The following is a 26,028-nucleotide window of genomic DNA, read 5'->3' as shown; positions in this document are numbered from 1 at the left end:
TCTTAAAAATATGTAGTGATTAGTTTTCTTAAAAATATGTAGGGATTAGTGAATTAACTTTAGGATTTATGGTATGTTTAGTGTTTATCTATGCTATCTTTTAGATTTATATACATACACTACGTATTGATGAATAAATAGGTTATGCTATTAGCCCTTTTACCCTTTAAATTAAACAGGCAGATGATTAATCTCATTTTTTTGCCCAAAGGTGGCTAGAATTTGTTAAATACACCCGGGTGTACCTTACACCCGGGTAATTTGCTCATTAATTTTGCTCATTTATTAAATGAGCAATTTTTTTTTATTTGCTCATTTATAAAGTGAGCAAAATTTAATGATTAAGTTGTACACTCGGGTGTACAGAACAGGCTCTCATAACACGGTTCAATTCACCTTCATTTATATGTATAACACGGTTGAACTATTTGGGGCATACTTAATAGAGATCTCTGGTGATCCAATGAGGTTTTATAGGACTTAATACTATGAAAATTTATCTGATAAATATTTTCCAATATCCCAAAAATCTCAAAGTTCTGAATTTTGCCGTCATCCAAGTAAAAATTGTCTGTTCCATAGAGGAGATGGTAGCTCAAATGAAACTCATAGTATACAGTCATAAACCCTCATTCAGCTCCACTGTTGAAACTTAAGCTAGGAATTCATAGATAGGCAGAGATAAGATGAATAGAATAACAGAAGTATAGAACCAGTGTCGTGGAGTTCATGACTCGTGAGTGTAGAATTGTAGATGAACAAAGAATTTCATAGTCAAACTACGTATCATCTTATTTTTGATCCGATTCAATTGTCTGAAGTAATAATACACACAACAAAATTAAGCTTTGCTAAGTGGAATCCAGCATCAAACAACATTTATTTACTCCAATCATACTGTAAACTAGACATCCGTGAATCAGTTCAAGGTCCAGTCTGACCACAGTTTACTGTGTTACAATGCCGGTATTCAAACTTTCTCACAGCTTCAAGGAGACTTGTACCAGCCCCATGGTTCATCAGAAATATCGCTAGTCACCTGCTTGATATTTAAGTAATTCTCGATACCCCTGCACAAAAAGTACGCATCAAGAAGGGAGCATGGTTGCAGAAAATCACAATTTTGTAAATAAGAAAAGAGATACTACAATTATTGTTAGTGTAAGCTCACCATTCCCCAAGTTCACGTCCAAATCCACTACGCTTGATTCCTCCCCATGGAGCTTGAACAAAGCATGGCTGTGAGCAATTAACCCAAACAGCTCCTACTTCTAGAGCCTGCATAACCAAACAAATAAGGAATAGACGAAAATCATAGAGCCAAATCTTGAATCAACCAAGAAGACGATATGGTTTGCTTGACTGTTGCATTATGCTTACCTTAGTTACCCGCTCACATCTTTCAAGATCTTTAGAAAACACAGCAGCAGCTAACCCATATCTGGAAATCACACAACTATGATCAACACAAGAAAGAGTATATATATATATATATATATATATATATATATATATATATATATATATATATATATATATATATATATAAGGAGGCAGAATCATTTTTCGACAAACTTACTGTGTATCATTTGCCAATTCAATGGCTTCATCTTCAGTACTAAATGTTTTAACACATATGACAGGACCAAATACTTCCTCCTTCCATATTTGCATGGATGTGGAGATATCAGTAATAATGGTGGGTTCAATAAAATACCCTTTCTTCAAATGCTGCAACAAATACATCAAAGATTCAGGCCTCATTAGGTATTAGCATTGCGCGGTTAGCTTGAAGCAATAATATTAGTTATTAAATTATCAGTAAATAAGCTAGGTTTGCAAGTTTGACAAGATTATAGCATTAACAGATTTATGCATAGGGATTTAGCATGTAAACCATTTTGCTTCTAGTAACCAAAATGAATGGAAAAAAAAAAAAAAAAAAAAAAGTAGCATTCTGAAGATTAGATTACTAGGGGTAATATGTTTACATGAGTGTGTCCCAAACATCACATTAGCATATCAATTAGGTCAAGATGCTTATCAGATCCCAAATAAACTATATTCTTTCTAATTTGATGTGTGGTTCACCAAATTGTTCTATTTTGTACTCAGAAACAACAATTATATATTTTACCTCAGGGCGGGAGCCTCCATACAAAATAGTTGCCCCTTCACTCTTTGCTGTTGATATGAAATTCATAATTTTGTCGTACTGAAGCAAATGAAGTAAACATTAGATGGTTCCGCAGGCTCAGAATTGTAAAAGCTAACATTAAGAAATAATCCATAATACCTGTCCTTTACTAATAACAGGGCCAAGCCGGCATCCTTCCTCAAACGGGTCAGAAATTTTTATGTTTTTTGTCCATTTTACCATCCTATCAACAAATTCAGTTGCAATACTTTCCTGTAAAATGATTATTGAACAGATAATTCCAAAGTCAGAAAAGGATCCTTCTTAGCAGACTTGTACATACTTAGTAATGAAAATCAATCTCGGTAACTAGTTAACGTCAATTCATCAAATTTCTCGCAGAATAGGATGCTTACATGCACAAGAAGTCTAGACGTTGCACTACATATTTGACCATTTGTCCAGAAAACGCCAAAAATAGTCCATTCAACAGCTGCTCAATTACAAATTTCAATATGTTAAAAGATGGAATTAATTAAGCTTCTCTGATGAACAAAGGTCAGAAAAAATTAATTCTGAAATGAAAAGATATATTAGATACTAAAAGAACTAAATTTTGTTTGATCTTAGATCAACTAACCTGTATCAATATCAATATCTTCAAACATAATAATAGGACTTTTACCTCCAAGCTCTAATGTAACAGGCTGCAATCAAGTTAAGGTTAGAAATGGGGGCACACAAAACATAGAAAGAATATTGAAATTTTGGCTGAACTTCTCTACCTTAACTAGTTGGGCAGCAGAAGCCATAATCTTGCTGCCAGTGGCACTACTCCCAGTAAATGCAACCTGTTTTATTTGAAAATATGGTCAAATTTAAAACAATATGAATCACAAAAAGTTTTTAAAAGGTAAAGCTTGAGGGGGGCAAGGTAAAACCTTGTCAATATCAGGATGAGATACTATTGGTGCACCAGCATCAGGACCTAATCCTGTCAAAATATTCAACACACCAGGAGGAAGTCCCACTTCGTTACAAATTTCACCGAATTCTAGACAAGTCCTGAAATTGACCCATACAATTTGTTATCTAACTTTAGCATTGACTGTTGCATAGAGAAAGCAGTTTTATATCATAGAGCTTTGGTGAATAACTTACACAGATGCCAACTCTGATGGTTTCAGTACAGCTGTGCATCCAGCAGCAAGTGCTGGTGCAATTTTCCATGTGGCCATTAGAAGTGGGTAATTCCTTCAGCAGAAAAGATACAGGAAAAAAAAAAGGGGATCAGTAACAGACTAACAGTAAGCCTGGCACAGCCTAAGGCCCTAAGCATTGCACTTAGTCTATGTTACTCAGACTCTTCAATTAATTTTCACTACCATGCTCTTGACATTACAACGACGACAACAACAACAAACTATTCAATGGATATTTTGGTCGCATCATTTATCATTTTTTGGTCAAACTTTGTAAACTTGGACCACAATTTTCTACTAATACATACAAGCAAAAACAATAATGTGGGACTTTGTTAATAGCATCATTGTGTATATTACAAAACATCAACTTTTTAAATAAATCTAAACATACAAATGGTCAAAGATGTGCATTAGAGATTTTGGAAACATTGAACTTTGGAGGGGGGGGGGGGGGGGGGGGGGGGCGGTGGTTGCAATTTTAGGCAGAAGGAATTACCATGGGGATATTAATCCAACAACACCAATGGGCTGCCTGAGAACATGACTTTTAAATCTATCCATAGGCAGGGTGACTGGAGCCTTTTGTTTGGCATCCAGGGCTTCAGCTTGACCGGCAAAATATTCGAAACATGAAGCAACATCATCCTAAAACAATACAATCAAAGCATGAAACTCACTAGGAATGCGGAGTCAAGAATCAAAAAGAGCATATTCAAATTGTTAGCTCACAATGTCCAACACTGCTTCATCAAATGGTTTTCCAGAATCAAGGGTTTCCAGTTTAACGAAATGATCTTTTCTTTCTGTTATCTGCAAAATAAAAGTCAGACTTAGGTATATATTTGACCAAGCATCAATTTTATTCCCATGTCTCATAGAAATAAAACTTTCAACCAAAATTACACCTGAATCAGATATATATAGAAAACAACTTGAATACTTCAAACCAAATTTGAAAGTAATTCTTATAAGGGTCCAGTAGTAGTGTAGTACCCTCAAATTCTTCAGTAATATTTAGCCCTTGACCCCTTAAAGCTATGTCCAAGAAGTATAGTTAATGACTAAGATCAGATAACACTGTCATTCTGTAGGGACTAATACATGGTAGATAGTAATCACCGTAAAGGAGAGAGGGATGGAAGAATATTTTGTACTCAGTATCACATTTCAGCATTTGAAGTACAACCTTTACTTCTTTAATGACTAAGATCAGAAAACACTGTAGTTCTTTAGTCTTCCAGTTTTCCCTTCAAGTAAGCTGAAATTTCTCCATGTAGCTATGTGCAAGCTCAAACTACCACATATCCTACTTCTGTTGATCTGCTAAAACCAACAGCTTATCCATACCAGGAACCACAACTCAAAGTAGACCATACGAACATCGAAATGCCAGTGCCCCTTGATGTTTATAAGGTCATATAATCACTATCATACCTCTGTAACTGCAAACGTTAGATAACCTTGAGTCCAAAAGGCATAAAGGAACATGATATTTCCACAAGTTAAACTTTATATTTTTCATTTTATTCTCACTTAATTCATGAAAATAAGTTCAGATATGAACTAATAAGTAATGTTATGGGCCAAAGGGCTACCCAAGTCCAATTTACATCTACAAAAAGTATAGGAAAGTTCAATTAAATACAATCAGTTCAGATACGTGAAACTCAGATCAAGAGAAATACACCCTTTTTGTGTTTTGTGTATAGAATAAGAAAACATTGCTCCATATTTGAGCAATGCCGCCCTATCTTAGAGGGTAGAAGGGTCATTCCATTTGGACAATAAAAATGAAAAATGAAACTAAATGATGTCGAATTACCTATTTTTACTACCAAAATTGCACACTTTCGTCCAATAACTAAGATGAATTCGAAATAATAGAACTCCAAAAATATCACCCAAGCTAAATAAACATGACTGCCTATTTGCTCATACAATTCAAATTGATTCTGCATACCACCACAAGAGACTAAATTCAGGAAAACAACCGTTTAACCCGGAAATGTCCATCTGATGAGCTTATTAGCCCTATATACAGAACTCTGAAGCATTGATGTACCAAAGAGAAAATCCAAAGAGAAAATCGTAACCAATAATAACACTTTTACACTTACATATAGCTGATTCCAAAACTAAATGAGGACAATTATTCAAAACACTTCTTACAGCTTACAGATCAAATTCCCAAATCAAAATATGACATGCAAATTATTCCAACATCTCCAACCCACAAATAATTCAGCACTAAAATTACCCAACAACACAAATTTATCATCATCAAAACAAAAATAAACAGCATAATTGTATAATTTAGTACTTTATCAAACAAAAGCAAAGACTAAACTCAAAACCTTAGCAGCAATAGCACGCAAGTATCTAGCACGATGAGCACCAGAAGTTGCAGCCCAATCTCTGCCTTTGTTCCTCTTAAACGCTTTTCTAGCTGCTACCACTGCAACCTCAACATCCTCTGCAGTTGCTGCCGGAATATCACCTGAAAATACACTTCAATTAATACCCACATCCCTAAACATGAACTCTAGCAAACCCGCTAAGTATAAACATTAAATACATTTCCTGAACGACCATTTATTTTAAAACCCGTGTCAAAATCGCGTGTCAATCGGTCTTACTCCGTACTAATGTTTAGCTTAAACAAGTAATTAAAACACCCACTTGGGTATGCACTATTTATGATGAAACATCAAATTTTTAGCTCATTAACTTCAATTATTACATAGAAATTGAGAAAATTATTAATTTTACTAAGAATCTAACCGATGATTTCCTCAGTAGAAGGATTAATGATGGGTATGCGATTTTTTTTAAGGGGTTCTCTCCACTCTCCATCGATGAAGAGTTGACGAACAGGCATAGGAAACGCCATTTTAGGTGATTTAACAAGAAATAAAAAGGGGAGGAGAGAAAGAGTGGGAAGCAAAGAGTGAGAGTATAATAGTGTTGTTTATATAATTGAATTGAAGGCAGTACCAACTTTAATTTAACCATGACGTTTATGGACATTGATGAATTGACTCTTAGGATGGGGATGAATTACTACGTGGCTACTCGTTGCATATATGTCCATTTTTCATGGGTCCCTTCTGATAATGGAGCTTTTCTACGGAGTAATATTTTATTTTCTCGGTTTCGTTTTTTATCGTTTAATTGACACATTTTGACTTTGTACTACTATAATCTTGATATGTTTGTTTTTTTTATTAGTGTGTAATCTTTTTAGATTAATCTTAAATACCTACACACTGAGTAATACTCCGTATTTTTAAAAGTTAGCTATTTCATATTTATTATGAGTGATTAATAATGTTTAAGTTATATATTACTCCGTAACATACTTGAAAAAAAAAAAACATTGGTAGAGAGAGTATATGCACTAAGATAACAAAGCTAGGATGAAAAACATAGGACTTGTTCACTTCAACTTAATTTCAGTTCACTTCAGTTTATTTCAGCTCCAATCAGTTCAGTTCAGCTCCTAATTTCCTTCTATCGTAAAATATTCATTTCATCTCTATTCGGTTCACTTCAGTTCAGCTCCAATCAGTTCAGTTCGGTTCAAATCCAATCAGTTTATTTCAGTAAATATGAACAAGCTCATAATAGGTAAATGACTAAATATAGATGTGGTAATTTGTATTTTGCTAATGTCACACATCTATTGCCCTATTTGCTATTGGTTAATACTATACAAATATATATACTGTGTAGAGTTAATGGACTTGTACCTCCTTACAAGAAGAAACACTTTTTTTTTTTATTTATTATTATTTTATTTTATTTTTTTTATAAACAAGAAGAAACAGCTTACGAGTGTGAATTAATATTCGAAGAAAGCTGCAAGCTAAACTGTTATAAATATAAATTTATAAACATATAGAAAGGAATCAAGCATATTTACATACGTAGTATTATATTAACTATTCAATCAACTTAATTTGATCTAGATAAATATATATTGAATATTCCGATCATCAAACAATTTCACAATACTGTAGAATATATATATATATATATATAGTATGACCTAGTTTAAAGAGTACTATGTATGCGTATCTAAGCTAATTTATAATTTATCCCATATGCTAATTGCTTTCATAATGATACTTTTGTACTCTTCCTTTTCATCTCCTCTCCAGGGTTTTCAATATCTCTAGTTAAACTGCTAAAGCTACAATTTTAATTTAGCAAAGTTGATATAAAGAAGGAATCAATTGTCTTGCATTATCCAATTAATTGGTTCATATTGCATTATCCAATTAATCAACTCATATAATTAATCGGCTTGTATAAATTTTAGGAGATCAATTGTTCTTTGATTTTCTTTTCATATTTCCATATGAACAAACATTCACTATTTCATAAAACACGCATATTCATTATGATTTGTCAAAATATTACAATTTATATGAAATCAACAATTTTTTTTTTTTTTTTTTCCAAATCACTCTTTTCTTGAGAAATAATTATAGAGTTGAGTAACATGTTACTATTTAAATGCAATAGATTTTAGATGAAATATCTAATGTATGTGGCTGATACCTTCTTTGGTTATATTAGTGGTTGCAATCTAATGTTGGTGCAAGGCTTATTACAAATTACAACCATAAATCAAAATACTTTTTGTTTTTGTTTTTTGTATTATTTTTCTTTTTTTTCTTTTTTTTTCACTGAGAAAGTTTATGGACAAATGATGACAAGCAACGTGTTTGGGTTGGAAACAATCGAATGTCATTTTGTAGTCTGGTGATTAAAAAATATTGAGAGGCCCCTTGGCCCCCTTACGAAATTATGATCAATATTCAGCATATCAAAATATAAAAGAAAAAAAAAAATTTAAAAATAAAATAATTAAGACCTCAAACAGTACTTCTTGTTTAAATGAAGAAAAAAAAAATAAGCAACCAATTATATTACAAATCAAGCTAAGCTCCGTCAATGTAAAGAATTACTGATATTTTAGGGTAAAGATTTCATACAAATTAACTCAAACTATCTTTCATGTCCTATCTAGTCACAAGATGGGTAACGATATTGTTGTTTCTCTTTAGTTGAGAAATATCAATGATGTTAAAAGAATATAACAGCCTTCTAATGTCCTCATAAACTAAGAAGACAGGAGCACAACCAACAATTGGACGATTATAGCAACTTGAACCACTCCGAGGGCATCCGATCTATGGATAGTCATGTCTACTTTTTCTTTAATCTAAGCTAAACTTTAATAGCCACAATAACCAAGTTGTGATATATATATCAGGTTTTTACTACAATGTAATACGTACATAACAACCGTAAAAATTACCTGGTCTTTTGGTTTACTTTGTTAACCTAATATCGCTAATGCTTAGATACATGTCATTTCACTTAAATAAATGAGAGTCGCGTATTATATTGAGAATCTAATTGAGTTGATGATTGTGTATTAGCTTAGATTTATACATACGTCAAAAGAATTATTTCCCAAAGTCGACCTCAAAAGAACTTGCTTAAAACCATCATTTTACGAGCTAGCATTGCATGTTACCATGTTGGCCTATGTTTGGCATGTTCTACTCTAAAGGAATTCACTCACTTATTATTACTCTAAATTAAGTCTTATTCTGTTCGCCCTAATTTTATCTGAACATATTCTTTGTATTATTATAACAAGCTAATACACACTCTGTCACTCTCAACTAGGGGTGTTCAAAAATTGGTCCGGGCAGAAAAATGGACCGGACCAGACCAAATTATTTGGTCCGGTCTCCGGGTCAAGAATTTTTTTTTCCGGTCCGGTCCAAAACCCTATAAAAACTGTTTTTTGCTTTAAATTATACCTGAAACCTTTAATAATATTAAAATTATCCTTAACAAGCTTGAAAAACTTTAGTTATAGGAGCTTTTTTGTACTAAACATACAAAAAAAAATGTTAAAATATTATTTTTCCTTTATTATTATTATTATTATTATTATTATTATTATTATTATTATTATTTTGAGTTTTCCATAAATTATTTAAAATTTAGAATTTTTTTTATAAAAACTCTATAATCTGTCCAAAACAATCCGATCTGGGTTTTGGACCGATTTTTTTCGGTCCGGTCCGATTTTGGTCATAACTTAATGAATCTGGTCTTCGGTTCTTGAAATTCAATTTTTTAGTCTTCGGTCCAGTCCGGGTTGATCCGGTCGGTTTTGAACCGATGAACAACCCTAGTCTCAACTCCATGTTTCCACATCTAACCACACGATATTTTGCTTAGGTTAAAGATTTAGTTGGATTAAAACAAATTAAAAGAACTTTCATTAAAATAATAATAAAAAATAATAAAATAGCTTAAACACCAAGAGCGTTGTATCTCCTACAACCAGCAATACAAACTTTATAATTGCTCAACTACAATAAGACAAAAAATAATTCAGCATATAATTGACACAATTAACTAGTTTATAATGTGAAAGCAAAATTCATGAATAATTTGTCATTGCATGGGAAATTCGAATCTTGATTACCTAATATTAACATATATAATTGCAAATCAATTGAGGCCTAATTAGTCTTTGTAGAAAGATTCTTCACCTAATAATATGATGATGTTATAATTATGATTATTAAAAAATGAAAGCGTGAATAATTTATCCTTCCTTTGAATTTGTATTTAATTTTATTTTTTACGAATTTTCGTACTTAACATATTTCCCTTTTGAATAGAGGCAAGGAAGGTAACCAATACAGTTGACCCATCAAAGTGGAAGGTGGTTGTTGGCGTGCTGCTGATTCTTATCGCAACTTTTCGTTACATACTTACATGGACAACTAAAGCATGCATGTTAATTCAATGTTTATTAGTATGTATGAACTTATGGAATATATTTACCGATTAAAACTTATTTTTTAAAAAGTGTTTTTACCTTTTGATTTAATGATTCAAACTAATTGACTATTATTTTTGTGAGTGACAGTGATTAGGAGTTGTTTAATAAAGTTAAGATTTGATCATATGTACCTTAACTATTCAATACGTGATAGTATAAAAAAGAAAAAATAAATAAAAATTAACATATAAAATTCAAAATAATTTGATACCTTACATATAAATCTTTAGTTTTATAACAAATTAAAATCTCATATTTCACAACAGCAATAAACAAGTCTCATTTTCGTACGTACTTCCTCCGCCTAATATTGTTCTTCTTCCATTTAAATCTTTTGATGAGACAACAAAGATTGGTGTTAGAGTGACAAGAATTGAACCATATAAAATGGAAGGAGTATTAATATATTTTTCATAAAATAGATGTCAGGACAACAAAGAAAAGAATCATGGGATTGATATTTGCAGCAAAAAAAATAAACAGAGAAAAATGGTAAAAGATTTATACAAAATCGAACTTCTTACACTATGGAGTATTTCGTATGTATAAATGTGTAATATACATTCATATGCAAAAAAATAAAAATAAAAATAAAAAAAAAAAAAAAGAAAGAAAAGACGAGTCAAGGAATCTCAAATTACACAAAAACTCGATCAAACAAATCGAATCGAATAAAGGTATAGATATATGTGAATAATCAAGATGATGATTAAGATCATATAATTACATGAAAGTAAGTTGTAACATACGTAATTTGTAATCAATGTTTTTGGGTAGATTTTTGGTACTTGTCTTTGATCCAATTGAAACCCATTGAAGTACCCTGCTTGACCTTCTTAAAACCCGTTGAAGCAACTTCCTTAGTCTTGTTAAGCCCTTCTTCGACCTTCTTCTTCGCGCCTCCTGATCCGTCGTCGTTGTTGTTGTTCTTCTTCTTAGTCGTTTTGCCATCGTACTCGTGGCTACCATAAGCTGGTTGCGGATCCCATTGGTCCGCCCACGACGTCTCATAACTAGAGTTCCCTGCCATTGTTTACTTGAAAATATTTGATTTTACGAAAATAATGATATGGGAAAAGGAAGATAGAATAAATAGAAGGAATTGTTTGTTAGTAAAAATTTTGTGTTCAAAGAAATTATGACACTTTTCTAAGCATGGTTTGAGAATTCAACGAGATTGGTATTTATATATATATGGTGCAAATGTGGAATATATCAACCGTGTTGAATGCCTTGCTTGGACCGCCGTTATACTTTACTTCTTATATTGTATTTCTACAATTAGTTAATATCGGTTATAGGAAACAAACCTAGCACCTTCTAACTTGATATTATCTTCTATATTGATTATTATATCCCATACCCCTAACATGTATATCAAATAGCTGTCATACTGACATAAAAATTGAGATTCGGCACGAGTGGATTACGATGTAGCGCGTAGGAGATGTCAAATAGAAGAGTAGAAGTTAGACCGACTAATGTGAACCTTCTGAATGAAAGGTTTCTTGGAATCTTGGAAGCTGCTTTCCATTTTTGTCAACTTTTTAAATGTTATTTCTAATATTGGCCATATGATCAGGGTTTGTACGTAATCAATTACAATTACGGCCTTATATAATATTGATCATTACGGAATAAATTGTTTTTGCCAAACTTGACTAATATTTTTCTGAATTGAATTGAAAAATATGTGGAGCTTGGTGTTAAGAAATTGGTAAATCTAGAAGCTGTTGGTCCAGGTTTAGAAGTAGGCGTACAAGTCCACCAACGGCAACTAAACAGCCAAAAGTCCTTCAAAAAAACTAAACAGTCAAAATACAATGGCGTATAACTACACTCTAGAGGTCTCTAGAAGCTTCACCCTGCATGACCTGCCCATCAAGGGCATCAACACATCAAAAAAAAACTTATCAGATTAATATCTGTTTTTTATTTTTTCTTTTCTAATTAATTTTATGTCTATCGATAAAATTTAAACTAAATTTAAAAATTTATGACATACTCCGTAGAAAAATTGATAATTTTCTTTATTTGTTTAAACATTTCTGGACAAAGGAGAATAGTGACATTAGAATATTGGACAATAATGAACATAATTGTAGCGTTGGTAAAAATTACTCTGTAACACGATATGATAACACAATATGAACCGCACAAAAAAAAAAAAGTAAAAAAAAAAAATTGTTAATCAAATAAGTCAACACGATATGATGTAATCTTTCGACATAACACATCTAATTAAGGAATTGATGATACTCTTCCATTGTATCATATTGTTCTTCTTACTTGAAATATTTTTGCAAACATCAATATGAAAAGGAGAGACTATATCTTATGAACGATGCATGTTACATTGCTACTGAATCCAACAATAATTTCGAAACCCAAATGGACCGAAATCTGTTAATTTTGGCGATGATTGAAGAAAACGACACCTTGAAAGTTGAACTTAACCCGTTCGTGCAGTCCAAATGTTAGCTCAGGTGCATGTGCTCAGTCGCACTGATCAATTTTCTGTGAAAAATTCACCACGGCAACCAATGCAAGTTTTAGCTTTAAGTCTTCATGACCATTTGAGGTGATCAACAATGGTTCAAAGTTAACCCCAAAAAGCTCGTCATTTTTGTGGAATTAGTAAATGCAATATTGTTACATATGCAACTTCTCCCCTAGATCAATATTTAGTCGTCAAAGTTTAATGTTTATTACTAGAAGTAATGCGAAATTTTGTATCTATATAAATAATAACATATGATCAAAGAAAAATGAGTGAGTAGTCTAAGATTTCATTCATTTCGCTTAAAAAATACAAAAAAAAAAAAAAAAAAAAAAAAAAAAAAAAAAAAAAAAAAACATCGCTACTTATTAATGTTAAGCTTGTTTGCCAGACATTGATAAATATAATTAGGGTCTGTTCTCTTTAGCTTATTTTCAGTTCTTAATTTCCTTCTCTCATAAAATATTCAATTTAGTTCAGTTCAACTCCAATAAATTCAGTTAAGCTCCAATAAATTCAGCTCAATTCAGTCAATCAGAACAGACCTATAGTTATAAAATAATATTATAAATATTTTCATACATAAACTGTTATGTCCATGGTAATGAAACACCATACAAAATGCATATTTTCTTCATTAATTTACTTTATAATTCATGACTCACTAATGGGCTCTTGTCAATAGACTCAAAACCTAGCCATCTTTCCACAAAACATCAATAAATGTAATTTGTGTTCAAGTAACATTGTTAATTTTGATCATGTTGATTATCACTGTTAGCCCACAAAGTCTTTGGCCCATTTAAGTAATCACTAAACCAATTGAAGAAAATGGGCCTAGGACCAAGAATACTGCACACACTAACAGTCCAACACACATGAAAAATATCTTTGATCTATCCAACATAATTGTAGTTTTTACTTAATTTTATTCTAATTAATATCATTAAATAATTAAGTTAGATTTTTAAATATTCTTGTTATATTAAGTTGTTCAAAAAGTTGTAACTTGTAAGTTAGGAGATTATAAGTTAGTTCAATCTTCAAACTATATTGATTACTCTAGGTGTTTCTTTCATTCTATGCATGGGCTAATAACAAATGAAGATTGAGAATTATTTATTCTCACTTAAACATATCCTATTATTATAGGTGGTATAGGTTGAACAAACTCTTTAGAGATTTAAAATCTCAAGCCATTGACTAATTTTAATGAGTTTACTATAATCTAAATAATACTTGTTTGACTTGACTTGGCTTATTTACATCCATATATATTGGAATCTCTTGTGAACAATGGACGACCTTAATTATAAATGTATTCAGTTTGGTCTATCATTACACGAATCTTCTTTCATAAACCCAAGTATATCTACTCTTAAATTTACATGTATCTTGCATTTTGTAAATTAAAGTCATTAATTAAAACTCTGGAAGAAAAAAAAATTTGGACGTAAAAGTATGATAAGTTAAGGGTAATAGGTTGATTGTAAAGCTTTTTTTTCTTATTTGATCATATCATAAGCATATTTTTACAAGTTCAAACTTTTGTGTAGAAGGGAAACCTATGACATTAAAGAAACTAACTATGCTTCTTACAGCCACTACTAAATAATTTCACACAACTAATAATTTCACATAATTCTATATATAAATTTCACCAAGATATATTATATTTCCCTTAACTAGTAGCATAAAATTTGTATGACAATCAAGTCATGTGATAGTGTGGCTTACTTAATAATTAACATGGTATCAAAGTTAAATTGAAACCTTTAATGACTTCAATATCCTCTACGATAAAGGAATTCACATGGGACTTCATAAAGTTAATACTTTTTCCCATGAAAAGTCACGTGTGAGTGTTTTATATTTGCGCTATTTTGACTTTTTAAATATTAGTACGTACAATTTTTACTAATAGACAATTAAAGATATTAATGGTCAAAATTATATCTCGACAAATGTGTTAGTTTTAATGATGCATATATGAAAAACGGAAGGAGTATTAAACATTTAGTGAGAATAAGATGTTAGTTCTCCACTTTCTCTTGCTCTTAATAACGTGTGCAACACCTACACATACATAACATGATATCAAAAGTCCTGTCCATAACTTGATCTTTAGTTTTAAGGTGAAATCTTATTTGATGTACGGTCTCTATTTACAGGCACATGTGGCTCTCTTTAAGAAAATGTACCCTCTCCACGACTCCACCCCATAAATTTTTTAGCTTGTGAAACAATGAGTCACCTTGTAATTGCTTCATTCATGTTCGACCAACCATCACATAATCACATGAATTCCCCTAGAGACCTAGACCTTCATTAACAAACGAGGAGCGTCTTATCAGTTATCATAGACCTATTTCTTCAAAATAATTATTCTCTAAGAATGATTTCATGTTGGATGTCAGATTTTTGATGTCATATAACATGATTTGTTCATTCATATATTATAAGATCTCAACTAAAATAATTTGTCTGCGTAAATCCCACCAAATGAAATAAAAAAAAAAGGTGCAATCCTAAGCAATTTGCACTACGTCTTTTCCATGAATAAAAAGTGGCTGCAACACTCAACCTTCCACTACACCCTAAAGTAGAAACATGCAATTATAGGATGATTTGTGAATAGGAAAATAATTATTAATTATAATTAGGGTTAAATCTGAGTATTTTAAGGTGTTAATCAACCTAATACTACCATTTATGTGGTTTGTTTATAGGTAATACTTAATCAAACATGATTTGACGATCTATTATTAACTTTGGTTTCTAATCGTTCATATGATTTTTGTGTTTATGTGTTATGTGCATGTGCACCATGCCCACTCCCTAGGCCCCACTCTTGCATAAAAAACAAGCATATAATTCTATTTTCTTGGTCTGTAACATGCATAAACTCAACAATGTTACTCTCAAAACATAAAAAGTGGAAGCTTTGAAAAAAAAATTGGAAAAAGAAGAAATAGAGAAGAAAAAAAAATATATATATAACTCTTTAATCATCATACATCTTACACGAGTTGCCTTAAATATCAATACTCTTAATTTATGTAACAAGTTACGAAGTAGTACAAATATTTAATATAAATATTGTGATATCGGGCTATCTAGCTTACAACATATTTTCCATGATGATTAATCATTATAATAATCAATCTACACTTTAGCACATATACATCTTTCCTTCTTTTTTTGTTTTTTGTTTTTTTTTTTTTTTTTTCCAAATCCTAGAAATATTAGACTTCGTAGTCACATATACACAATAAAGCTTTTGATATGATCAAATGGATGACATACCTAACTTCAAACATTATTAAAAAAGACACTCTTAGTAATATTAGCAATATGCATTAGTCAACCATGAACCTTAAAAACATTCATTACATAAAAACTAGATTCAATTATTATCTATTGAATGTTATACACAAATTTGAATGAATACAAGTATACATCCATTATCTGAAGATTCTGAACACTTGTAACAAACAAATCATGATACGCCTATACAGAGAGTCAATTTACAATCATCAACTATCGAAAATTTTATGAGTTTTCAATATTTAAAATAGAAAAAAAAAAAGTAATTTCATGAATTGAATTTGACACGTATACAACTATCTACATTAAATATTACAATAATTTCATTGGCAATCATACAATAATCTAAATCAATTTATGTATTACTACTTAAACAAAAAAAATTGTCACAAGTTATACATGTTCAATGTTTGTAATGATCAATGTTTGTGACTTTACAAAAGATTCACTAATCTCCTAATCAAACCCCCAAAAACAAAAAAAAAAAGTATTAATTAGTTATTAGATGATTAGCTCTAAGTAAAAAGACCAAATCACCAAAGTACCTTTAATAAAAGCAACACTAACAAATCAACCATCAATTTGAAGGGAAATATTACATTTATAACGTCCCTACAAATATTAAACTAAATTTGAGTTAAAAACAATTTGATCAAAACTTATTTAAATTTGTGTAAACCAATAATATGAACTTGTTAAAACTATCATAGTTATGGATTAAACTTATTCGGATTTTTAATAGTTCTTTGAAACTTAATTAATTTATTTTTGCCGATTAATAAAATTTATGGTAAGAAATGCATGATTTTTGTAACCGGTAAATCAATCAAAAACCAATAAATGTTTGTCCATATTAGTTTAAAAATTGTATAACTTTTCTTGAACATCCTAAATCGTACTTATATGTGCAATATTTGGAAAACATTTTGGGTTTTGAAAACAAAGACCAAAGGGAGAGGAATTACTTTCGAAAACTTAATACTATAGTAAAGAACATACACCTTTCATGGACATTCAAAAGAATCTAAACAAAAATGAGAAAAAATCTACACAAAAGTAAGATGATCTTAATAATTAGGTTTGTTGCAAGATGATTGGAGGAGGTTTGAGACGTGGCAACATGGCATGAATCGTAAGATTTTATTTCCAGAATTCAGGTGAAAGAAGAAATGAAACACCATCTCAAGAAAGTTGAAACTTGGCCAAATATACACAAACATACAACTTATAAACTGAAAAGAAGTATCAACAATTGTGTTAAGAAATCAAATCATGATTGAGTTAGCACATGGAGCGATTCCCATTTTTTTTATCTTCATTCATCAATGAATTCAACACCTACTCCTAGCCTATACACATTATTGCCCTGGCTAGGTACTCCGTTCATTTCAGAGTATTTGCGACAACTTAATTGAAACACTCGTCAGTATATAAGTTTGACCATTAATATTTGTAAGTATAGATTCTGTATTCGTAAACATCATATAGAAATTAAAATTCTGAAACATAAAATAAAAGTTTAAACTGCCACCATTAACGTGAAATAAAAGGAATAACTTTCGAAAATGAATGTTGCATATGAATATTGTAAAAGACAAACTTTTGTGAAGAATTTTGAAATGGAAGGAACACCTTCTAATCATAAAAAAAACAACTTAATAATAAAAATTGAAAATAGAAGAGTACCTCCAACAAAAGCTGTCCAGAACATGTTAGGAGGATAGGGTTCCATATGCAAGCAACAATGAAAAGGATTTCTTTCCATAAAAGCTTAGAGAAGCAAGTAAAGTGTGTTATTTCCGTGTACTATTTACCAAATGAATTCTCAATACACAAGTAACACAGCCTAACATAATATGTACGGAGTATTTAACATCAAGACATCATACTTAGCATTTGAGTCGGAAAATTCTACTCATAAACAGCTAACATATTTGATGTTTAACATCAAAAATATACATAAAACATGAGAAATGCAGATTGAGCTAGGGTATACAAAAGTGAATTAACATTGGCAAATTAATCATTATGTTGCATCTTTAAGGAGATTAAATTCTTAACTTCACTACCTTGTTCACGTAATCACATCGATATGATCCGTGACACTTTATTTTGAACCAAAAGCATGAAAATTTATCTAATAACCAAGGCCGAAACTTGGACTCATTACACAAGAGTAACATAGGTCTTGGGAAAATATCTTGATGATCAACTCTATTATCAAGGCTAAGCTGGAATATCTAATCATTCCATCATCTTAATACACCCATATAATAAGAGAGCTAACAACAAATTGGGCTACTAATGTTTTAATTAAAACCAAGTTGCCTGCTTTCCTTTCCCATGAAACGAGTTTCAGGGTCCCAGAAAAACATCTCCATACAAAGATCTTAAACAAGATAATAAAAGTAGCATTAAAGAATACCAGCAAATATAAAAGATTCATGGTCAATTCATTACGTCTGGAGTACACGTACAAGCACACGCGCGCATGTTCACAGTTTGTCTTAAATTGGCTTTCTAGTGACAACCAGGGCACGACAATGGTAAGCTGAAGCAAAAATGTTCAATCAGAAGTTAGGAGCACTTCAACATCCACCTTCTGTAATGCTTGTATGGGATAAAAGAAAGGGTAAAAATGGAAAGACATCAGTAAAAAGAGGGCTGCTTTCAAGTTTCCTTAAATTACAGTACGTGATTCAGGCTATAATAAGGTGATTTACCTGTCACCAATGTCAATCTACCAAATGTATTTTGTATGTTGCACGACGACAAGTAACCAATAATAAAGCGAAAGGGATGGATTATCAGCAAGATATTTGCTACGTTTCCAATCAGACTCTAGAAGCCTTCCCTTAACATGCGGTTGTAAACTGGTAATGAGCTTAGCAGGGTTGCGAACTACTTAAAACTCAACCTAAGAAGTTCATGAGCCAAGCAGGACTACTTCAAAACATTAGCCAAATCAGAGTCATAGGAAAGTTCTAACATATAGAAGAGTATAAACTTGTCACGATTTTCAAGGTCAAGTTGAGTAGATAAGTTAAACCTGGTATTCTGAGTCTGAAAAGTTTCTAAACTCAGCTCGAGCTATACGATGGTCAACTCATTTATCACCCCTTGTTCTGAATCGTAGATAAACAGTTTTAACAAGACCTAATGGCAAACATATTTACTGTAATGTACACTAACATTATACAAAAACATGACTGTCAGTCTCGCACATTTAACAGCATTACAGCAGCAACCAAACCAAGCTGATAATAGTTCATGGCCCTCGTGGGCTTAAGAGTGCGATGTGAAGTTCCACACTTGTATTTCCTGAAAATCTTCTGATTTCTTGCAGGAAAATAATGAACCAAAAGAACATGCAACAGCAATGTTACCATTAACATAACAGAAAGGATTTTAGATGCAGCATCAGAATTCATTTCTCTAGTTGTGGACATTAGACTTTCAGGTTAGGTGTTTCCTACCATGCTATTTTGAGTGGTACAGATGTCAGACTTCGAAACCAATTGTACTAGCTCAAAGACTCCTCAACGGTTGATATTTGATCACTTTCCAACGGCCAAAACCAACCGAAACTTAATCAAGTGAGGTCAAGATGATGGTATTCTCACCAAATGCAAGAAATTAGCAAAAAAACAGTTATCTTGTGAAAAATAGAATTAAAGGATGAAACAAAAAGACCATGAAAAAATAGGTCTATGAATCTACATTGCACATGGGTCGATTCGAATTTCCATCTAGGGGTCTTAAAGCCTAATCTAAGGACATTGTCGCGTTGATGCCAAACTATAAACATCTTATTTTAAAAGAAACTATTCAAGAAAGAGACTTCCACCAAATCAAAAGCGTGAATGTGATCAGATAACTCTAAAAAAGTATAAGACGTGCAATATGGTTATACACTTTTACTGATCCAAAGCATTTACTGCACAATAAATGAAAACCATCCTCTAAGAAGAATCAAAAGCTAAAACATAATCTCTTTGTCCGGAATTAATAGTCACTTATGTCATTTAGGATAGATAGAAAAGTCATCACCTTTTTAACTGTAGCAACAAACTATACATAATGTGAGAGTATTAATGTATTATGATGATTCATGTTGTCATGCTGACTGATAAGCAAGGCAATCCCGGAAAAAATTATTTATTAGTCCAAATGCCAGGATCTTGGAAGGTGCAACAATAACACATTGCATCTTCGATCTTAAAGTAACAGTTTAGAATGTAAGCAAACAAATTTAAAATGCGGATTAAAAAAAAAGGGAATATAATGCTTAAGAAAAGCTGCTGTTTGGACCACTACCTTCATATAGCCTATTTGCTCTGAATTAGGACAGAAAAAAACACAATATAATTACTTAAAAAGGTTAACTTTATGAACAACCAAACACAAGACAGCAGTTACCAAAATAAAACAAAGAAATATGAAAATTTGATATCAAATTAAGGTAGCCAATTGAATTTTTACCGACCATCATAAGTGACAAAGGCTGCTGCTTTCGGCCTACTCTAATTTTCTAATAGTACGTATATAAGTAGAACGGATCTTAGTTAAATTATTTGCTATTTTTGGCGCACTTTCTAACCACTAAATACAATCAATTTCTAAATCATTTGTTCAACTAAAACTAATCACTGATAAACATAAACCAGAGAAAACAACAAGAATAGCCATCACTGTTACAGGGAATGATACAATTCACAAGTAGCCATGTTAACATAATCAAGAAAAGATACATTGGTTAAAACTTGAGTGGCATATAACCAATGACATTGTAAAGATTCTCTTTTTTTGTCCTTCTGGATTCAAGGTTCCTAAAGAAGGTAGGCATGGCTTAGACATGTGGGGTGGGATGGAAAAATGGCATACAGAGTACTTATCACTCTTTGATATTGGACAAAATTATACATTCTCGAGGGGCATTTAAGTCAAGTAAATGGTTAAAATTGAGTTAAGAAACAGGTTAATACTTAAATTTTATCTACTTCTTTGATGATAATTATTTTACAAATGACCAATAAACTCAATAATTGTAAATGATCTAGGACTCTATTCACATTTTAGAATCTATTTTCAACCATCAGATTTTGATGGTCATCTATAAATTGATTGGCAAAGAGTTTATAAAGGAAGACTAAACTACATTCTATTTCAAAATAACATCCTCCAAGCTCACTAATTGCCTTTAACATCAATGTGTTTTAGACTAGTAAAGAAGATAAACAAGCAAAAAGAAAAGAGGAGCAATTAGGACCCCATGCGGTTATTTCAATAACTAATTACAAGAACGCCTTAATAATAATAGCTAGGACAAAATTTTTAAAAAGCATCACTTTGCCATCATGGCATCCATGAAACTCCTTCCTTTTTCTTCTTAACAAATGCAGAATATTAGCTGCTTGATTTCATGTCATGTGTCTTGATTAGAAAAATCTAACAATACAAAACTGGCCACATTACCCTAATGGTTAGTGCTGAGATGACTGACTATTCTGTCAAAGCACCATAGAAAAGGTCAACTCCTAAGGGTTTTTAGGGTTAAAAAAAGATTACCTTCTACACCAAAATATTAAAAAAGGGACCTAGATCTTTAGAGCAAACTGGCCAGACACTACTAATATAAATTCAAATATTAGGCCATAACTTTATGTAACAAATTACCATCTACATATACGAGCACATTAACTTATTATGAAGCTTTAAAAGTTAACCCAAAAAATAGGAAGTAGCCTTAATGACTTCTTAGGTAAGCAGTAATGAAAGGCAATAGAATATGGGTAATCATAAGAAAAAAAACCCATTTTGAATGTCTATACTAATATCAACTCTGTTATGAACTCTACTCCTTTCTTCACTAATTTCCATTGCTGATTAGGTCATTTTCTCTAAAGAAGTGGTGATAGAAATGCATAAATCAAAACATATACTGAAAGGTTAAGCGGTTATACCAAACTTAGATAGCATACTACTCTTGCAAAATCGCACAACATTACAGTTACAAGCCTAGTAGACCGCAAATAACTATGAGACGATCTCACACGAGAATTTGCCTAAAAACAATACTAATAGGATAATCAAGTTCATGGCACTACGAGTGTGGTAGACAATCATGGAAGAATGAATAGTATAGTATTACAGTATAACCCATCAGTTAGCAGATTCCTGAATTAATGGAAATGCCAAGGTTTAGGAAACTCCAGAACGCCTAAAGGCTCCCCTAGTAGCCTAAGGGATTTATCAAATATCAACAATGTGACATCGATTTTGAGGCTCATTGTACTCCATTAAAAAAGAACCATTCACAAACTTTAAGGAAATTAATCTGAACTCGGCCTTATAATATCAGAAGATGCCTATTGGCTATTGGTTTCCTGACCATATTTTATCTTGACTCTGGTGCTTACCCAGTAATCTATACAAATGGCAAATATAATAAAAAATGTATATTCAAGTATATATTAAAAAAGTCAAACCACAGAACTCAACGAAAAAAAATCATACCACACAAAGATATACTCGTATCAGAGTAGATATAAACTATCAAACCAAGTCTTATACAGAGTAATAAAATTATATTACACAAAAAGATAAAAGAATACATCTGACTAAACTAAAGATTAGATTCCTTCAATAACCATTGGTTTCAACTACTCCAAACAAAGTGTCGAATTTCTATCCAATTACCAAGGTCATAATCTTTGTTTAGCAACTAAAATATTGTGCCAACCAATCATCCAATGAAAGCAAAGCATAAAAACAAAAACTGATTAGCAGGCATAGATCAGACAATTACAATTTAACAATATGGATAATCTGCTTAAAGGTTTAAAGTATTTGGAAAAACTATTAAAACACTGGCAAGTAGAAATATACAACTGCGTATTTGTATAACTAAAATAGTGGAGGATGCCTTTTTCTACTCCCAATAAGAAGATTGATATTTTTTTTTTTTTTTTTTTTTTTTTTTCCGGGAGTAAGTGAGAGCGATAAAGACAAAGAATGTAAACGAGTTTTTGATTTCATACCACTTCTAAAGACTTAAACTAATTAAGGTAGTTAATCATCCACATAAGAAAACCGATATTTTGAATGATTTTTTATACACTATGCATAAAAAATTAATTACTGCCATGTGTAAGGATATTTAGGAAAGTTTTGTAACTAATATTTTAAAAAATGGACGTATAAATCTACTACTAGAGATGGGTTTAACTTTTAAGTTTGGTGTGAACTACTTAATCAAAATCAACAGTCTACGTCAAAAACTAGTAATTCCGTGACCCCTCTACCCAAAGAATTGCTACCTCTATATAAGGCATACCCTCTATCAGGATATCTATTCTCTCCGCTCTTTACCATCAACAGATATTCAATTTTTTTATGCATTTCCAAATAATCATAACCTATTCAATCATTCATCTTTCTCACATTCATTCATTCATTCATTCAATATTCTCACATTCAGCTATTAGTTCCACAAACTCATCCCATCTTTGCTCTCAATCTTTTCCTTAATCCCTTCTTTCTGCAATAAAATGCAGACTTCAACATCTCATTCAAGTTCTTTCTCGAATGAAGATTCTGAGCATGACCACTATGATTCAAGGTCAGCTTCCTTCTCTTCACTCCCAAGCCTCCCAAGAGTTCCAAGCCTTACAGTGCATCCCAATCAACTAAACCATCTTTCCAGCGCCTTAAGCCAGTGCATAACCACTCTCACAGGACATACCTCCTACATATTCTCTCTTACTTTGGCTGGAAAATATCTCTACACAGGCTCCTCCGACAATGAAATTCGAGTATGGAAACGCAACCCCTTCAGCTATGAAGCTGATGAAGAGAACCTAGCTGATAACGTGGTGGCAGTTGGAAAAACTGCAGTGAAGTCTCTGGTTGTTTTAGCTAACCAGCTCTTCAGTGCACATCAAGATTGCAAAATCCGGATATGGAAGATAAAAGCCCAGGAACCATTTAAGAACATAAAATATGAAAAAGTCGCTACCCTACCCACACTTGGTGATCGTACTAAGAAACTTCTAAACCCAAACAACCAAGTTGAGATTCGTAGACATAAGAAATGTACATGGGTACATCATGTTGACACTGTCTCTGCGATAGCTTTATCGCAAGACCAGTCCCTGCTCTATTCTGTTTCATGGGACAGAACACTAAAAATCTGGCAAACATCAGACTTCAAATGTTTGGAGTCAGTTACGAATGCACATGATGATGCAATAAATGCAATCGCAGTGTCCTATGATGGATATGTTTACACGGGATCAGCAGATAAGAAAATCAAAGTATGGAAGAAACTCCCAGGAGACAAGAAGCATACTCTGGTCAACACGCTGGAGAAGCACATTTCAGGAATAAACGCCTTAGCACTTAGTCCTGATGGGCTGTTTCTGTACTCAGGGGCGTGTGATAGATCAATATTAGTGTGGGAAAAGAGTTGTGATGATGATAGCATGGAACTTTTAGGAGCACTAAGGGGCCATACCAAAGCCATATTGTGCTTGGCCACCGTTGATGACTTGATTTTCAGTGGTTCAGCTGATAAAACTGTACGAGTTTGGAGAAGGGTTGAAGGAAGCTATGTTTGTCTGGCAGTACTGGAAGGACACCAGGGTCCAGTCAAGTGCTTGACTGCAGCAGCTGATGCTTACTACCCTCATAATAGCATGCCATCGTCTAATTATCTTGTCTATAGTGGTAGTTTAGATTGTGATATTCGAGTATGGCAGGTGTTGGTATCTAATTGATTCATCATCTATGCATAAAAATCTAGTACCAGATAGCAAAGTATCTCCCTGCTAGTTATAAATTTAAGTTCAACAAATTGCAGATTGGCAATGAGCACTTTTGTGTTTGATGCATAAATTTAAGATAATGTTGCAAATTTCCAATATTGCACATCTCCAATGTTCCTAAACAGGGTAATTATCAGTCTATAGGTTTTAACAATTCCAAACAAAGAGGAAAGGGGAGGAGAAAAAACAAGCACTAAAACAGATCAACATTAAACCATGATATGACATAAATGCCCTGGAGTCAGGTCAAATGTGACGTCACTTAGATAAATAATATAATATTTATAGGATAAGGAATTCTATAAAGCTTAATGTTTGCTAATTTGGTCCTTGCTTAATGAACTACAGGCTAAAAACTTGAGTTTCAGGAAAACACAACTTTTTTCTTTATATTGGTGGCTAACAGTTTATCAAACTAGCAGATTCAGGTGCAACATTGAACATACAAAATTTACAGAACATAATTGTGTTCATCTTGACTGACCAAAGCATTAAAACTATTACCTATTAATATATTATAGGTACAAAAGTATACATATGAAGCGGAAACAACAAAAAGGATTCTCAAGCAAAACATGAAAAAATGTGTTCACTTGGCCAATGTCTCCAGAAGCAATTCATTCAATCTGTATCAACATTTTCTACATTTTCCGACCAATTAGAACTTAAAAAATGGAAAATGCATCTACCTACAGCAATCCACCTAAAATTTACAAGTTTGGACATCATTTACGCAATTCACAAAAAAGCAACCAATATTTCATAAACATATGTAGACCTGACTCTCACAATTATCGGAGATGAGCAGAAGATTAGGACAGGTCAGATCTCAGCTAGGAAGGTTGAAAGATAAGATCAGTCTATGAAGGTTGAAAGATAAGATCAGTCTATGAATATGATGTTTTGCTTGCAAAACCATTCTAAGGGACACCTTTCTTAGCAGGTGGCCCCGTGGGTGTCTGGTACTCATAGTTCATCTTCTACAAATTAACTTCTGATTGTTTTCCAAAAATAAAACTTGGGTCACATTTACTAGTACCATTAACAGTGTAATTCATCAACTTTACCCCCTTCATGGGAGCACCTTTAGTGGCTAGAACTCAAACAGCCACAACTAAAGTTGTTATTTTGAAGTCCCAGACATAGTTTGGACA

At 32.2% G+C, this 26,028-nt stretch overlaps 2 protein-coding genes across 2 annotated transcripts; one reads left to right on the top strand and one right to left on the bottom strand.

Moving 5' to 3' along the window:
* Positions 1–755: 755 nt before the first annotated feature.
* Positions 756–6,333, bottom strand: LOC145567255 (aminoaldehyde dehydrogenase BADH-like). Its single transcript, XM_081626515.1, has 15 exons — positions 6,124–6,333; positions 5,697–5,839; positions 4,072–4,152; positions 3,839–3,987; positions 3,299–3,391; positions 3,079–3,202; positions 2,923–2,988; positions 2,778–2,844; positions 2,554–2,630; positions 2,297–2,410; positions 2,138–2,215; positions 1,580–1,731; positions 1,381–1,441; positions 1,172–1,278; positions 756–1,070 (listed from the first exon to the last, which is right to left on the bottom strand). Exons 1-15 carry the CDS (start codon positions 6,230–6,232, stop codon positions 989–991), a joined length of 1,503 nt encoding a protein of 500 aa, XP_081482641.1. The 5' UTR covers positions 6,233–6,333; the 3' UTR covers positions 756–988.
* A 17,212-nt stretch (positions 6,334–23,545) lies between these two features.
* LOC145568386 (protein JINGUBANG-like) lies at positions 23,546–24,869 on the top strand. Its single transcript, XM_081627812.1, has one exon. The coding sequence runs from the start codon at positions 23,600–23,602 to the stop codon at positions 24,824–24,826; it is 1,227 nt and encodes a 408-aa protein (XP_081483938.1). The 5' UTR covers positions 23,546–23,599; the 3' UTR covers positions 24,827–24,869.
* Positions 24,870–26,028: the final 1,159 nt, after the last annotated feature.

This window comes from Chenopodium album, chromosome 11 (assembly GCF_948465745.1).
Source record: "Chenopodium album chromosome 11, dcCheAlbu1.1, whole genome shotgun sequence".
Classification (NCBI taxonomy): Eukaryota; Viridiplantae; Streptophyta; class Magnoliopsida; order Caryophyllales; family Amaranthaceae; genus Chenopodium; species Chenopodium album.
The sequence above is the reverse complement of the archived record's forward strand: the minus strand, read 5'-3'. Positions and strand labels throughout refer to the sequence as shown.

Bases quoted from the DNA above. Each gene is read 5' to 3' on its own strand.
- LOC145567255 (XM_081626515.1), bottom strand. From the start codon at position 6,232: ATGGCGTTTCCTATGCCTGTTCGTCAACTCTTCATCGATGGAGAGTGG. The intron at 2,631-2,777 runs GTTAGTTGATCT...GTAATTGAGCAG, and splicing joins AGATATTGATATTGATACAG to CTGTTGAATGGACTATTTTT. The intron at 1,071-1,171 runs GTGAGCTTACAC...CTTTTTGTGCAG, and splicing joins GGACGTGAACTTGGGGAATG to GGGTATCGAGAATTACTTAA.
- LOC145568386 (XM_081627812.1), top strand. From the start codon at position 23,600: ATGCAGACTTCAACATCTCATTCAAGTTCTTTCTCGAATGAAGATTCT.